General features: G+C 40.5%; 1 protein-coding gene across 7 annotated transcripts in view; it reads right to left on the reverse strand.

Annotated features, from left to right (window-relative positions):
• TRPM6 (transient receptor potential cation channel subfamily M member 6) overlaps positions 1 to 13,432 on the reverse strand; it is a 181,359-nt gene that overhangs the window by 21,154 nt on the left and 146,773 nt on the right. For 6 of the 7 annotated variants that reach the window (XM_045781029.2, XM_087858787.1, XM_045781028.2 and 3 more), the window contains 8 exons: positions 11,614 to 11,705; positions 10,095 to 10,153; positions 8,547 to 8,572; positions 5,626 to 5,676; positions 4,085 to 4,150; positions 1,539 to 1,825; positions 1,173 to 1,255; positions 206 to 411 (listed from right to left, as the gene is read on the reverse strand). In XM_045781029.2, the coding sequence (XP_045636985.1) occupies positions 206 to 411; positions 1,173 to 1,255; positions 1,539 to 1,825; positions 4,085 to 4,150; positions 5,626 to 5,676; positions 8,547 to 8,572; positions 10,095 to 10,153; positions 11,614 to 11,705 (870 nt within the window). The remainder of the gene's footprint in view (positions 1 to 205; positions 412 to 1,172; positions 1,256 to 1,538; positions 1,826 to 4,084; positions 4,151 to 5,625; positions 5,677 to 8,546; positions 8,573 to 10,094; positions 10,154 to 11,613; positions 11,706 to 13,432) is intronic. The other variant, XM_045781026.2, reaches the window with a different exon arrangement.

Here is a 13,432-nt window from a genome sequence, read left to right on the forward strand (position 1 = left end):
ATCTTTCAGTTTTCAAAATAAGAAAAAAAAAAAGCACACACTACTGGGGAGTATCTCCACTGAAAGACCTTAACGATGGCTCTGGGCAAAGAAGGAACCAGGGTTAAATGTCGGTGACAACGACATGGACAACCCATCCGTGGTCAATGGCTCCTGAACTGTGCCTCATGCTTGTTGTATCAATCACACTTGTGCTATCAATTACCTTGCAAATCTAAAACCAGCAGCTCTCCCCGGGTATACTCATAGGTCCAGTGAGAGAAAGCCAACATCAGCTCCTCCAAGGTGTTGCTGGGGGCAATTTCATCGCCGTTGTTGTTGTTGTACTTCCGGAACTCTCCCGTCATGTACTTCTCAATGGTCAACCATTGGTTGGCTGAATGGCAGTAGATTAAGAAAACTTCCAGGAACCTGTAAGAGGGAAAAGGAGGCCACTGAGTCCCCACAAGGCAGCAAAGGTGAGACTTACATTACCAGTCAGCAGCAGGGGACACTATCTAACTCTGGCCGGATGCAGCCTCAATGCGCATGCCCCACCTTTCTACGGCACGGACAGAACGCAAGGATTGGGAGTTTTCCCCACACTTATGCACCTCCCTTCTCTTTGAGGAAACCTTCCAACGCCTTTATGAGTACCGGGCTCAACTTTTCTTGCTGTGCTCTATCAAGTTCCTTGTAACTGAAACAATAGAACTTTACCATAATCCCCAGCACCAAATTATGATCTGTCCTGCTAAATGAATGTAAGAGTCTTGAGACACTCAAGTGAAAGTAACAAGAGTTCATTCTTAGAAAGTTCCTAATTTGTCTAAGATATCAGGGGAAGAAACTATGCTTCCAATAGAAATGTTTTTCTTCCATAATGTTCCTGGACATTACCAACTACATCTAGGGTCTGCCCGTTTCATGTAATTGAGAAATCAGTCATGGCCTCTGCCTGAACTTCTCTTTTCCACGCACATAAGTTACAGTGTTTAAGCCAAGATATTCCTGGGACATCTAAGTCTCTTCTTACCGGCCTCCAGGACTATAGAAGGAAGAACCCAAAAATAAGATCATGGGGAACTTCCCCATGGCTCTGGCATTTCTCACGACTAACAGGTCTGAGAAGAAACTGAGAGAAATTTGTATTTAAAATGAAGGGCCAGGGTGCCCATACTCCCTACACTCACCTTGGCGTGTAAGGAATGGTTTGTGGTTTCACTTGGTTGAAGGTATAGATCAGCTTTTGAGCAGCTCTTTGTTGTTGAATTTCCTACAAAATAGGGAGCAATGATAAAAATATTGGTCTCTTATACGCATGCTAATCAATGACACAGAAGAACTGGGGGCCTCCCCATTGTGATTTTCAGCCTCCTTCAGCTCCCACCACACTCCACTCCCAAAGCAAAAGCTCTACACAACAAAAATAATGAAATACCACCAGGTCCAGAACAGAATGGGCTGTCCTCTGGGTCGAAGAAAATGGCCTCCAATCAGGATGCAGCCCGAACTGCTCTCTTTGACCTATCCCTCTGGGCTCCGGGTTTCAGACTTACCCTAAGGCAAAGATGAAGCACAGTACTCTCCCGGAAGATTTTGTGCCACGACTTCACAACCTCAGGAAGAAAGGACTTCACAATGAAAACCTGCCCTGGCCTGAGAACATCATCCTCAGACCAGGTGCTGATGACTCGCATGGCTTTTCGGAGCCCGCCATCCATCTCCTCGCGGGACAGCACCTGGATCATTGCAGCTCTCCCTCGTTGGGACCAAGAAGACATGCTCTTATCCAGGTTCAAAGGGGAACTCTCCTCCAGCCTGTAGACAGTTACTTCTTCTCCTGCTGCAAAAAGAAGTACAGGTGAGAAGTCCAAGGACACCTCATGTCTGTGACATGTTCCAGTGCCCTATATAGCAGCTCAGAATTGGTTCACTTTCCCAGATGATCAGAAGAGAATGGGAATTTCACCTAGGCACAAACAAGTACTGAATAAAGGCATGGACTTTGGCCACATTACTGTCCAGGAAAGGGAGAAGGCAGGAGAGGGGAGGAAGGGACAAAGCATCAAACGATATATAAGAATTAAATTGTTCTTATTATAAATTATAACTAGACAAAAACAAAATCAAAGTAGTGGGGCTATGACTCCTTTGTTAAAGACAAATACTTCCAAAGAGATAGTTTAACCCCATGTTTTCATTATCATCCCCTTTACAAGCCTTATTAGACATTTTCCCCCCTAATTTCCCTTTTCTTTTTAAAAGATTTTATTTATTTATTTGAGAGAGACAGAGCTAGAGAGAGAGAACATGAGCAGGGAGGAGAGGGAGAAGCAGGCTCCCAGCTGAGCAGGGAGCCCAACATGGGGCTCGATCCCTGGACCCCCAGGATCACAACCTGAACTGAAGGCAGATGCTTAACCGACTGAGCCACGCAGGCACCCCTCCTAATTCCCCCTTCGATGACTTTAAATACCACAAATATACCATATGTATCTATATGTACTGTATGTGTACATACAGTATATACATATATATGTGCTTTAGACAGAAAAAGATGTTTCTGCTCCCTTGGGGGTGATATTAGCCCCATTGAGAATTCACGGTTTAGCACAATTGGAGTTGGCACCACGGTCCTACCCCGGAGCCTCTCCCTCCTTCCTTTGTGCCTTTGGACAAGTTACATAAAGCCTCACTTTCCTGATCAGTAAAATGAAAGTGAAAATAACGCTCACCTCATTGGGTTGTTGGAAAGATTAAATATGTGAATTTGGCAAACGTGAACTAGAACTTCAGATACAAATTGAATGCCACTTAAAAGATTTTACACACAAAATGCTCTTTAACTGCTAGACAGTTTCCAGTTTTAGGCTATTGAACAGGGAACAATTCAAGCCTAGACTCCACCTACTACCCTGTTTAATGCTTCATAACAGAAGTAACATTCTATACACGACTTCTGTCCAGGCTGCGCTTGATTTTCAATCCTTACACCTCTGTTTCAAAAGCTTTCCTTTTTTTTCTTTCTTTCTTTTTTTTGCTAACACTATCCTGGTTCACCAAGAAAGGAATCTATTTGCTCACTCTTGCATTGAATTGAAAAGAACACGTCTAGGGGCGCCTGGGTGGCGCAGTCGTTAAAGCGTCTGCCTTCGGCTCAGGGTGTGATCCTGGCGATCTGGGATCGAGTCCCACATCAGGCTCTTCCGCTGTGAGCCTGCTTCTTCCTCTCCCACTCCCCCTGCTGTGTTCCCTCTCTCGCTGGCTGTCTCTCTGTCACATAAATAAATAAAATCTTTAAAAAAAAAAAAGAAAAGAACACGTCTAGGTAATTCTTCGTAACAAATTTTCAAATATTTATTCTTGGTGCCCAGATAAATGCCACTGAAGGTCTCTTTAGAGTTCTAAATACTTAGAGGATTTACAGCACAGCTCCTGGGTTGCAAAACCAGCCATGGAGCCATGAGGGAGGAGAAGGCATTTGCATCCACGATCAGGAACCACGTGATCTGTCCCCGTGTGAAGAGAATTAAGATCTAGGACAGAGCGGGGACCCTTGTTATATTGTCGATTGGCCGGACAGAGAGACTCTGGTAGCCTTGGCTTAATACAAGCTTGTTTTTCTTTACTACTCCAGCCTTTAAAAATGACATTTACTATCTGAGCTAAGAGCAATTAGTTTACATGAAACAAAACAAACTGAAAACAATATACAAAGCATTTCTCTTCAGATGCCTGTTAGTTTTTACTGTATTGACATTTATCGCTTTCTTCTGTGTTTATTACACATGGTTGGTTGGTTCTTTTCTTCCCTACTTACTTCCAGCCCTCAATCAGTGAAGGCCAGGTGCAACATTATTGCTTTTTTCCCAACTGCTGCTCATTATAGGTCCCATCCCCACAGAATTAGATTTTGACCCTTGATGCTGGCTGGACAGTTAACAAGAATTTCCATTTTAGAAAATTAATCGCACTAAACGGCAACCACTGGCAAAACAAAATTTTCAACCAAAACGACGCAAGATGGTTTCTCCTTTGATTTACTCAGATGCTATGCCTCTGCCCTGGCACGGCCTCAAGAAGGTAGAAATGGCACACTCACCAAACAGTTGGATTGGTGTAAATGGTATAGTCTGAGAAAGCCTCATTAAATTGTTCCTTTCAATGGCTGCAAACAAAAACAGATTTACTACTTTAAGTATGCATCAGTGGACTGAACTTACAGAGAGCCTCCCCCATGTCAGCCTATTCATATAATGCTAAATAAAATACTTCATTTCAAAGACCCCTTATTTTTGCTTTTCTCAAAACTATTTGCCATAATCCAGCTCTTTAAATAAACGATGGCTTACACAGGAAGGATGTACCCCAGTCTTGGAAATTATGGGAGGTTATACAACATGGTCTGAGTGGGGTGTCACCTCCACTCTCCTGAATCCCAGATCACAGACTAATCCATACATATGCGGAACTTTCTTTTAAAGGGCGTTCTGTGATCTTCATTTCTCTGGTTTTTCTTTTCCAGAGCAAATCTAATGCACAGTGGACTGTGGGGACATCTACTGTTGATTTTGCACAGTTCACCTTCTTTTCCCGGAGAGAACTGAAGGCCAATTTTAATTAGAAGCAAGTGATCTGCATTTTCCTGTTAAGAGCCGTGTATCCTAACAGATCAGAGTCAATATGAGTTACAGTATTCTTCACCAGACTTTCTAAAGTTGACAGCTGGAGTCAAAATATTGGATTACTGCTCAGCTGAAAGACCCAGTTAGAAGGGCCTGGAATGCAGAGTCTGGAATCCACAGAAACACTGTTCGCTACAGGGCGGAATTTAGAAAAAGGCAGTCTATTACTGGGCCCTGAACACATGACCTTGATATGATAATAATGGTAAGTGTCACACCACTAAACTCTCAGTCAGGTGCTGGGCTTTAGACCGTGTCAAAGACCTTGCCCACGTCTCATCTCCGCCAACACTGAGAGCAATGACGCTCAAAAGACCAACCAGTGGCACAAGTCCAGTTGGTTGTTCTATTGCTTTGCATTTCAAAGTGTTTCCCTCTTAATTCCCAGCTAGCCCTTTGGCAGACTGTTCCTCAGGAAGGGCAAGTATAATGATTCCCACTCTGAAAGAAAGACAACTGAACGCCGTGAAGCGATGTTGCTTATGAGAGTCAAGACCCTTGACATTTTGTTTAATAACATCCTTGTAAGGTGTCTTTGTTGAACTTACCCGGTGGGGTTGGCGTTCATTCAGTGGTTACGTTTCGCTGAGGGCCAGTGAGGGTATAAAAATCCTCCTTCAAAGAACTCGTTTCAGGCCTCAATCCAAAATACAGAGATCTCTGGCCTTGGGCTTGGAGGGAAATTTGAGACCTCAAGGTCACCCCTCCTCAACATGTGGAACTTGCCTGTACATGTTTTTTTTTTTTGAAATCCCACATTCTTTTAAATCCTAACAACTTGTTTTCCCAAGTAAATGGCAAGGTAAGAAATCTGAATGTTCTTCTCATGAGAGTGAACGACAGCCTTTCAAGTTGGGAGTCATATCAATACTTTGCAATTCATCGATATTTCTGTTTACAACTGCAGAATCACAGACGGTCAGCTCAGCTGACATGTCAATGCGCACACGCTTCCTACCTGAATAATGATGGCAAGGCTCTGGAGGGCTTTTTAAGGAGGCTGAGATTTCTGAAATTATAGAGAAGATTGGCATTTTAATTACTTGGCTGGAGATAAATACATGCTTATGAATATTTTGCCTTCAAAGTTATTATTGAACAGGTTAATCGGAATGGCTTCTCAGTATTTGAGAAAGATTGCCTAATATCCTTTAACCACATTATTGGGCATGGTATCCTGACAGCTTCCAATCATCAATGTAATATCTCCAAACATATTTATATAGGGAATTGAAGAAAGACAGGTAATATTAGCCTCAAAGATGTATTTCCTCTGAACCAATTATGCCTCTGGGTTGCGGAAGGCACTGGGCTGCCCATCACACTTCATGACATCCCCAAAGCACAATTCTCTGAGCTCCCACCAAGATGCAGTACCCATATGAAGACATTATTAATACCAAGTTATTAGCAGTCTACTTCACTGACCTAAAATGACAACAAAGTGATGAAAACAAATTAAGAGGCATATACCAGAAACAAAGGAGTGGGCGGAGAATAGGACACCAAGGGACTTGTTTGTTGGGCTCCCCTCCTGCAGATTTAACTGGTTCTCCTCTATCTGCTCAAGTCCTAAATTACAAGTCTCCAGAGAAATCCTTTGCAACAGTTTTGCCATTTCATAAAATTAAAATTAAAGTGGAGAGCTTTAGTCTCATGGTGGTAACTGCTTTATACCTGGTAGAGTAAGCAGCATAATGAGCCCAATTTCACAGATCTCTCTGGCTTCTTGTTGCTGGATAAGGAAAGGAACAAAAACCTCTTCCTTTGGGGGTGCTTAGTAAAAAGTAAGATCAGCAGAAAAGCCCCTTTCTTTTGAGTTCATTCAATAATAAAAATAAAAATGTATTCAGCTCCTGCTATAGGTCATGCTAGCCAAGACAAGATGTGAGTAAGCTGTGGCTCCCGCCCTAGAAAAAAGAAAATGTGAGATACTGGGAGCAAAAGACATGTAAACTATAGTCACAACACAGTTGGCTAAGTAATATAATAGAGGTGTACACAGAGGCTTATGGAACCTTCATAGGTAAGCAACGTGATATTCTTAAAGAGCCTGGGCATCTGAATCTGATAATGCCAAGTTTCAATCCTGGCTCATTTAAAGAGCTGTGAGAATTTGTTCGGATTCATTCAACACATATTTATTCAACACCTACTAGGTGCTTAAGAGAAAGACCAGTGTAAAAAAACAGATAAAATCTCTGGCTACCTTCTAGTGAGAGGAAAGAGAAATTAAATAAACAAGTAAATATACAGTGCATACGGTATTACATATATATCAAGTTAGGGGACTAGAAAGTTTGGGAGACGGGGAGGTTATTATTTTAAGGATGGCAAGCCAAGGCCTCTGTGATAAGGTGAAATCTGAGCATAGACCTGAAGGGAGAGATAGGTAAGTCATATGGACAAATGAAGAGTATTCTAGGCAGAGGTCACAGCAGGTGCAAATGCCCCAAGGCAGGACCATGGACAGCGTGGCCAGAGTGGACCGTGCTGAGAGGAAATGGGGTTGTAGAGTTGAAGGAGGAGCAGCAGATCAATAGGGCTTTGTAGACCACATTTCGACTTTGCTTTTACAGAGTGAGATGAGATGCCATTTGAGCAGGAGAGTGACTCAATTTGACTTTCGGTTTAAACGTGTTATTCTGGCTGCGACCTGGAAATAGACTTTCAGAGAGCAATAGTTTGGAGGTCATCCTGTAATCCAGAGGGGTATGTGGAGGTAGCAAAGTGACCAGGATCTTGATATACTTCGAAGAACTTACTGATGGTTTGGAAGTGGGGATATGAGAAAATGCGAGTCAAGTATGATGGCAAGACTTTGACCTCAGCAACCGGAAGGATGGAGTTGCCATTTCCTAAAACGGATGATGAAGGAGGTGGCACATTTTGTTTGAGATGCCTTGTAGACACCCAAGTGAAGGGGTGAATAGGTAGGTAGGTGGTCATATTCTGCAGGGCAGAAATGAGTGAAAGAATGAACGTGAGCCTGGAAATCTGGATGAGGGCCAAGCTGACAAGAACGTTGAGGAAGACTAAGAGACTGGCAGCCTATCCTGTAGGTAATGGGAAGCCACTGGAAGCTTCAACATAAGTGACGATTTATTGTTGAGAAAGGCAATTCCAATAGGAACATGGGGAAGTGCAAAGGGAGAGAAACCAACAAGAATGCTAGTGTAAAATCAAGGGCAAAACTTTTTACGTTGGAAAATGATACTGGAGGCTCCAAGGTAGAAGCCATGGGGTAGAGCAACACAGACAACTCCGAAGGATGGGGCTGGGGGTGGTGCGGAGGCAAAGCTGATGGCTAAGATGGGCAAAGTTGATGACTGGGAACCAGAGAGACTGGGGTGCACAAGGCTGTGGAAGAGAAGGGGCCCAATTAGCATCAAGAGGTCAAGAACATGAAAAGGAGCTCATAGATTATGGTAAAATTTGAGAACAGCTTTGACAGTGGCTTTGCCAGGGAGTTGTGTCACATGGCCCAGCCCTGCTCAGCCACTTGGGGCACAGAGTCCTACAGAAGCCAGACAAGAAAAGGTATCCACATACAAGATGAACGGCTCTTCGTGAGTGCCACGTAAAAGACTGACAGAATTGTTGAACAGTCAAAATGAGCTCAGAGGCAACACCCTCACTCACAGAGAGAACTGGAAAAATCACTGTCCGAAATAGGCAATTCAAAAAAAATTGTAAATCAGACATCAATCCTGAAATATGTGGAGAAACACGATCAACTTGCTACTTTTCTACTGAACTTTCTACTTCGTAAAGTAGACAAAAATCACATACAGAATTTCAGGAACTACAAAACTCTCAGCAGGATAGGGCACCTCGCCATTAATAAGATAAAAAAAATCTTTAAATATAAAAACTTACTGTCAACTCCATTTGAACTTCTCAACCTGTTTGAAAAATTGAAGTTGTTTAGACAATGCTTTAAATTTTTCAATGACCAAAGAAAGGAAAAGTAAGTACAACAGTAACAATACAGAGTCTAAATGTCTATATGTAGGTATGTGTATATGTAGCTTTTCTTTGGAAGAAAAGTGTCATTTGACCCCTATCTCTATCAATGGAGAAATGGTTTGCAACCCTACAATTATTTTCATAGAAAAATGAGCACCACATATGCGTATAATTCACTTACTGGGCATGCCCTAGGCTAACCGAAAAGTAGTCGTTGGTTTTTGTTTTTAATTAGCTATATGATCACACGACATACATAAGATTTAACTGTGTGTGTGTTGTTCTGGATCAATTAAACTAAAGGGTTCCTGAACTGTGCAAAGCAGATGCCTACAAATGAGCCTGTGAATGTCTCCGGACAAGACTACAAATCAGTTTCATTAGCCCACGTGGCCCCTAAATGTTCACGGGCTGAAATGAGCTCTCTGTAAATTGTTACTTGCCCTGCTCAAGTGCACAAGTGGCCACGGGCAAGTCTGCATAAATGCGTTCAAAGAATATCTCCAGTATTGAAGGTCCTTAGGGAAGAGAGTACAATTACAATTATTGTTTAATTTCATGCTGCAATAACCCACGACTCTGCACAAGCACAAACTACCGAACCTCTGGGAGGAGAAAGTCATGTGCACTTGAAGTCTAGAGGCAGGCTTGCACACAGAGACCTGGGTGGGAGTTCCAGAAAAGAAAAGAAAAGAAAAAAAAAAGCCATCTCAAATGGAGCTGGCCGCAAACTACAAGTCACATTTCACCTGCTTGCTATCAACTGGCCCTTCATTCAGTAGACGGTTTTGAATTCTGCTCCCATAGCCAGATGGGTATGTTGATGATGTAATTAGAAAAGTCCAGAAAACACTACAAACCAAAGAGAATCATTTTGCTTGGTTGGTTTTCAAACTTCATTTCTCTGAACAAATAAAATTCTAGGAAAATCCTCAAGCCTACAACCATGTGAGTTCTCCAGCCCCTCTCTCTTTTGATCCCTGGCTTCCCTTTGCTCTGTCTCAATCCTCAAAGGGTTACTGCTTTGATAGACACTTAGGATGCTCATGAGAAACCAAAAATAAAAAAGATCAAGAAAACTATCAGGTCTTCAGTCATTCTCTTTAGGCCAGACAGGTTTGTTCCTACTCTTGAAGGCAAATTTTACAATTGTATCTGTCAGACAAGGATTCTCGTTATCCTGTGTGTACTTTTTTGACATTGAAAAGACAAATGCTTAATCTGCTGTGGTAGCACATGTTTGGTTGTGTTTTTAAAAGGCACTGAGGTAGGATCTCATTGCCAGAAATGGGAGACCTTGGAGGATAAATGATTTTCCTTCTTGCTGACAAAAGGAAAATATTGTTATTGGAAACACTTTCCCCCCCCCTTTTTCTGACCCAATTTAACCTTTGTTACAAATGAGGTTAAAAAATAGAAGCCAAAGATGCTTAAAAATAGACATTGACAAATACTCACAGGGAGTTCCTCTTGAGGGTGGTGCTCCTGGAGTTCCACAAAGAGTTTTTGCTCAGATCCTGAGCAGAAGGGAAAGGTCATTCATTACATGTTCGCCCAACATTCTCCCACCCCATGCTTCCAGTAATACATTCGCAAAACGCATGCCTTGGAGGGTACATTTCTCCACCCTCCCCCAACTCAGTATTTCTCTTTTACTGGACGCACTAAACTCAAGTTAGAAAGATGTCTAATGTTAGCACGATATCTGAAAATTCAATGTGTTTGACTGACTTTAACAGAATGAAATTACTTGTATGGGGACATCATAGAGAAAACATAATATAAAACGGTTTTGGCAGAAACGAGAGTGAACAGTTAATGATAGGAAAGAAGGAATGAAGGTCTAAGCTGACAAGAAACATCAATCATTACATCTCTATGTCCTCTATCAGGACATTGCTGTTTCAGTGGATGATTATTTAGAATAACATTACTCTGAATTTATCATTCTAATTCCTATTTAGATTCAACTAGTACTTCTTGAAACCTACTACGTTCCAGGCATCACTCTAGGCATTTTTATTGGTCTTATTTTTGTTATCCACTATGAATAATCTCATAAGGATGGCATTACCCCCATTTTAGAGACACAGCTAATGAGGCTCAGAGGTTAATTATTATACATAGCCCTGAAACCTGGGACATGGCAGACAGGTTCTTGCCTCCACTCACCTCCAAGCAGTCTTACATTTTAGTTTCGAAACCTTCCACAGATTACATTCATGAGGTTATTAACATACATTCATACAGGTAATGTGGATACAGTTCCCGAGTTCATAGAAGTAATGTTCCAACCAAGACCAAAATTAGACTTCTTGGGTTAGTCTAACTAGATCATGCTTCCCACATGGTAGATGGCAGTAAAATGGGCACATATTTGCAGATGGTAAGAAACACAGACCACAAAATGAGAGAACCTCAGTGTCGGAGGGTCCTTCACCCTGCAATGTCCAAATCCCCTCCAACACATCTGCAAAGAGGTTGGCTCGGTCTGTTTGACTAACCACACTGAGTGAGGAACTTACTACTTCCAGAAATAAGCCGTTCCATCCTTAGAAAACTCCAATTGCTAAAAATTCCTCCTCAGGTTGGGCTGAATCTGCCTCCCAGTAGTTTCTATACGTTGACTCTAAAGCATACTGAAAATACCTATTTTTCTTCCACATGGCAACATTCATAAATTTCAAAACAGTTTGAAAAATTCCTGAATTATTTATCTTTCATGCTGAAAACACCCGTGATAAATTACCGGGTGGACAAATAAATTGCATGGAGAAAAACAAGGAAAGAATAAAGAGTGGGGCGTGGGTCACGAGGGGAGTGAAAAAACTGAGCTTATATTCAAAGCAAGGATTTAAATGTAACACCAATAAAAAGCAGAAGCCAATTAAGGAACATAAAGGTAAAACAGACACAGTCAAGGAGCCAGAGAAGTGTGTACGTAATTTTTTTTAAATATCAAATAAGATGTTTTTACCTCTTGAGGCTGCTTGAGATAATCACTGACTTGGATAGCATGCTGTTCCATTTCTTTAGTTTTCATTTTCTGATATAGAGAGGGTTCTAGATCTTGTTAAAAGAAAGAAAAAAAAATTAGAGAATACTTGAAAATGTGTTACATTCAAATCACATTCCTAAATAGAAAGATCTGAACATAGTGCATTCATCTAAATTTGAATATAGTTTCTTTTTCTCTTTTTAGCAAGTGTTACCAAGATTCTTTTGTCCTTTTTTTTCCTCAAGTGGTTGAAAGCTATACATTCTACAGTGTTTCTATTCATCAGTAGTTTCCTTTACATTTATAATAATTTATGCTCTCTAATCAAAGTCAAGCATTAAATGATCCATAACTTGATTCCTCCTTACAGAAGAACACCTTTAGCGATTCTTTTTGTCCATGCTTTATGTAAAACACATGAAATTTTCATCCCAAATTGTTCTCCTGCACCCTATCGTCCATGCTTTATGTAAAACACATGAAATTTTCATTCCAACTTGTTAAGCATCCTTCCTTAACAACTGCATCAAGCATCATAGTAGGCTACTTGAAAAAACAAAACAAAAACAAAAGACAGAAAAGAATGTCAGAAGATATGTTTCATTTTCAGCTCTTTCCTAAAAAGGATGGCAAGGATCATTATTGTCATTATTTTTTATACTGGTGCCTGCAGAGTCACTGGCATATAGTAGGTGCCCAGTAATAATTTAATTACTGGATGGGATTAATTCTGAGAATTACGCTTATTAAGAGTCCCTGGCTAAATGTAGGAGATAGGAGATAACAGTAGTAATTCTTTTCTCTAATGACTTTGTGCCAGAAATACACACACACACACACACACACACACACACACACACAGTGCAAAAAATCTATTAGAAAAAAATTGCAAAATGTTATATATTTTTGTAATATCATAAAATTATGATCAATATGGTTTCAATGACAGCACAGAATATTAAAATATCTATAGGAAAAGTTAAAATAGACTTTTCTTTTTCATAGTTAAATTCCTCAGAACTTTTCTTTTTGTATTCAGAGAGAGCTACCTGACAGGGTACCACCCAACCCTCAAACTTTTATTTTTAAATTCTTTTTCAATTAATGCTTAACTCAGATATATTTTTTTAAAAATAAGATTCTTAATTCAGGATGTGGCTCAAGGTAGACAGTGGGCCTCCCTGTCTCTTCGGATTAACTAGGCACCTGGAGTCAGCCTATCTCCCTACATCTTCTCTCCCTTTCTGATCATCAGACTTGAGATTCTTTCCCAGAATCTTCCTGCCACCTGCATCTTTTTCTATTTGAAAGTCATGGGAAAGAACTTACATAACTTGAGAGTTGGGGGTGAGTGAAATGGGTGAAGGTGGTCTCAGGTACAGACTTCCAGCTGTAAGATAACTAAGTCCCGGAGAGGTACTGTACAACATGTGACTGCCGTTAACAACACCGTATTGTATATTTGAAAGTTGCTGAGAGAATAGATCTTAGAAAATTCTCATTACAAGAAAAAAAATTGTAACTATGTGAACTGATAACTGTTCACTTGTTGTAGTAATCATTTCACTATATATATATATATATATATATATATATATATATATATACACACACACCAAATCATGTTGTACACATAAAACTAATACAATGTTATATGTCATAATTATGTCTCGATAAAAAAAGAACTTGAATAAATTAAGAAAAACATAAACTTAAATATCAGAGTATTTATAAAAAATATAAAATATAATATAAATAAACATTTAGAAATAAAATAAATACATTGGCAATCGGTCCT

Source organism: Ursus americanus, chromosome 34 (assembly GCF_024610735.1).
Source record: "Ursus americanus isolate L20-20 chromosome 34, mUrsAme1.1.p, whole genome shotgun sequence".
NCBI lineage: Eukaryota > Metazoa > Chordata > Mammalia > Carnivora > Ursidae > Ursus > Ursus americanus.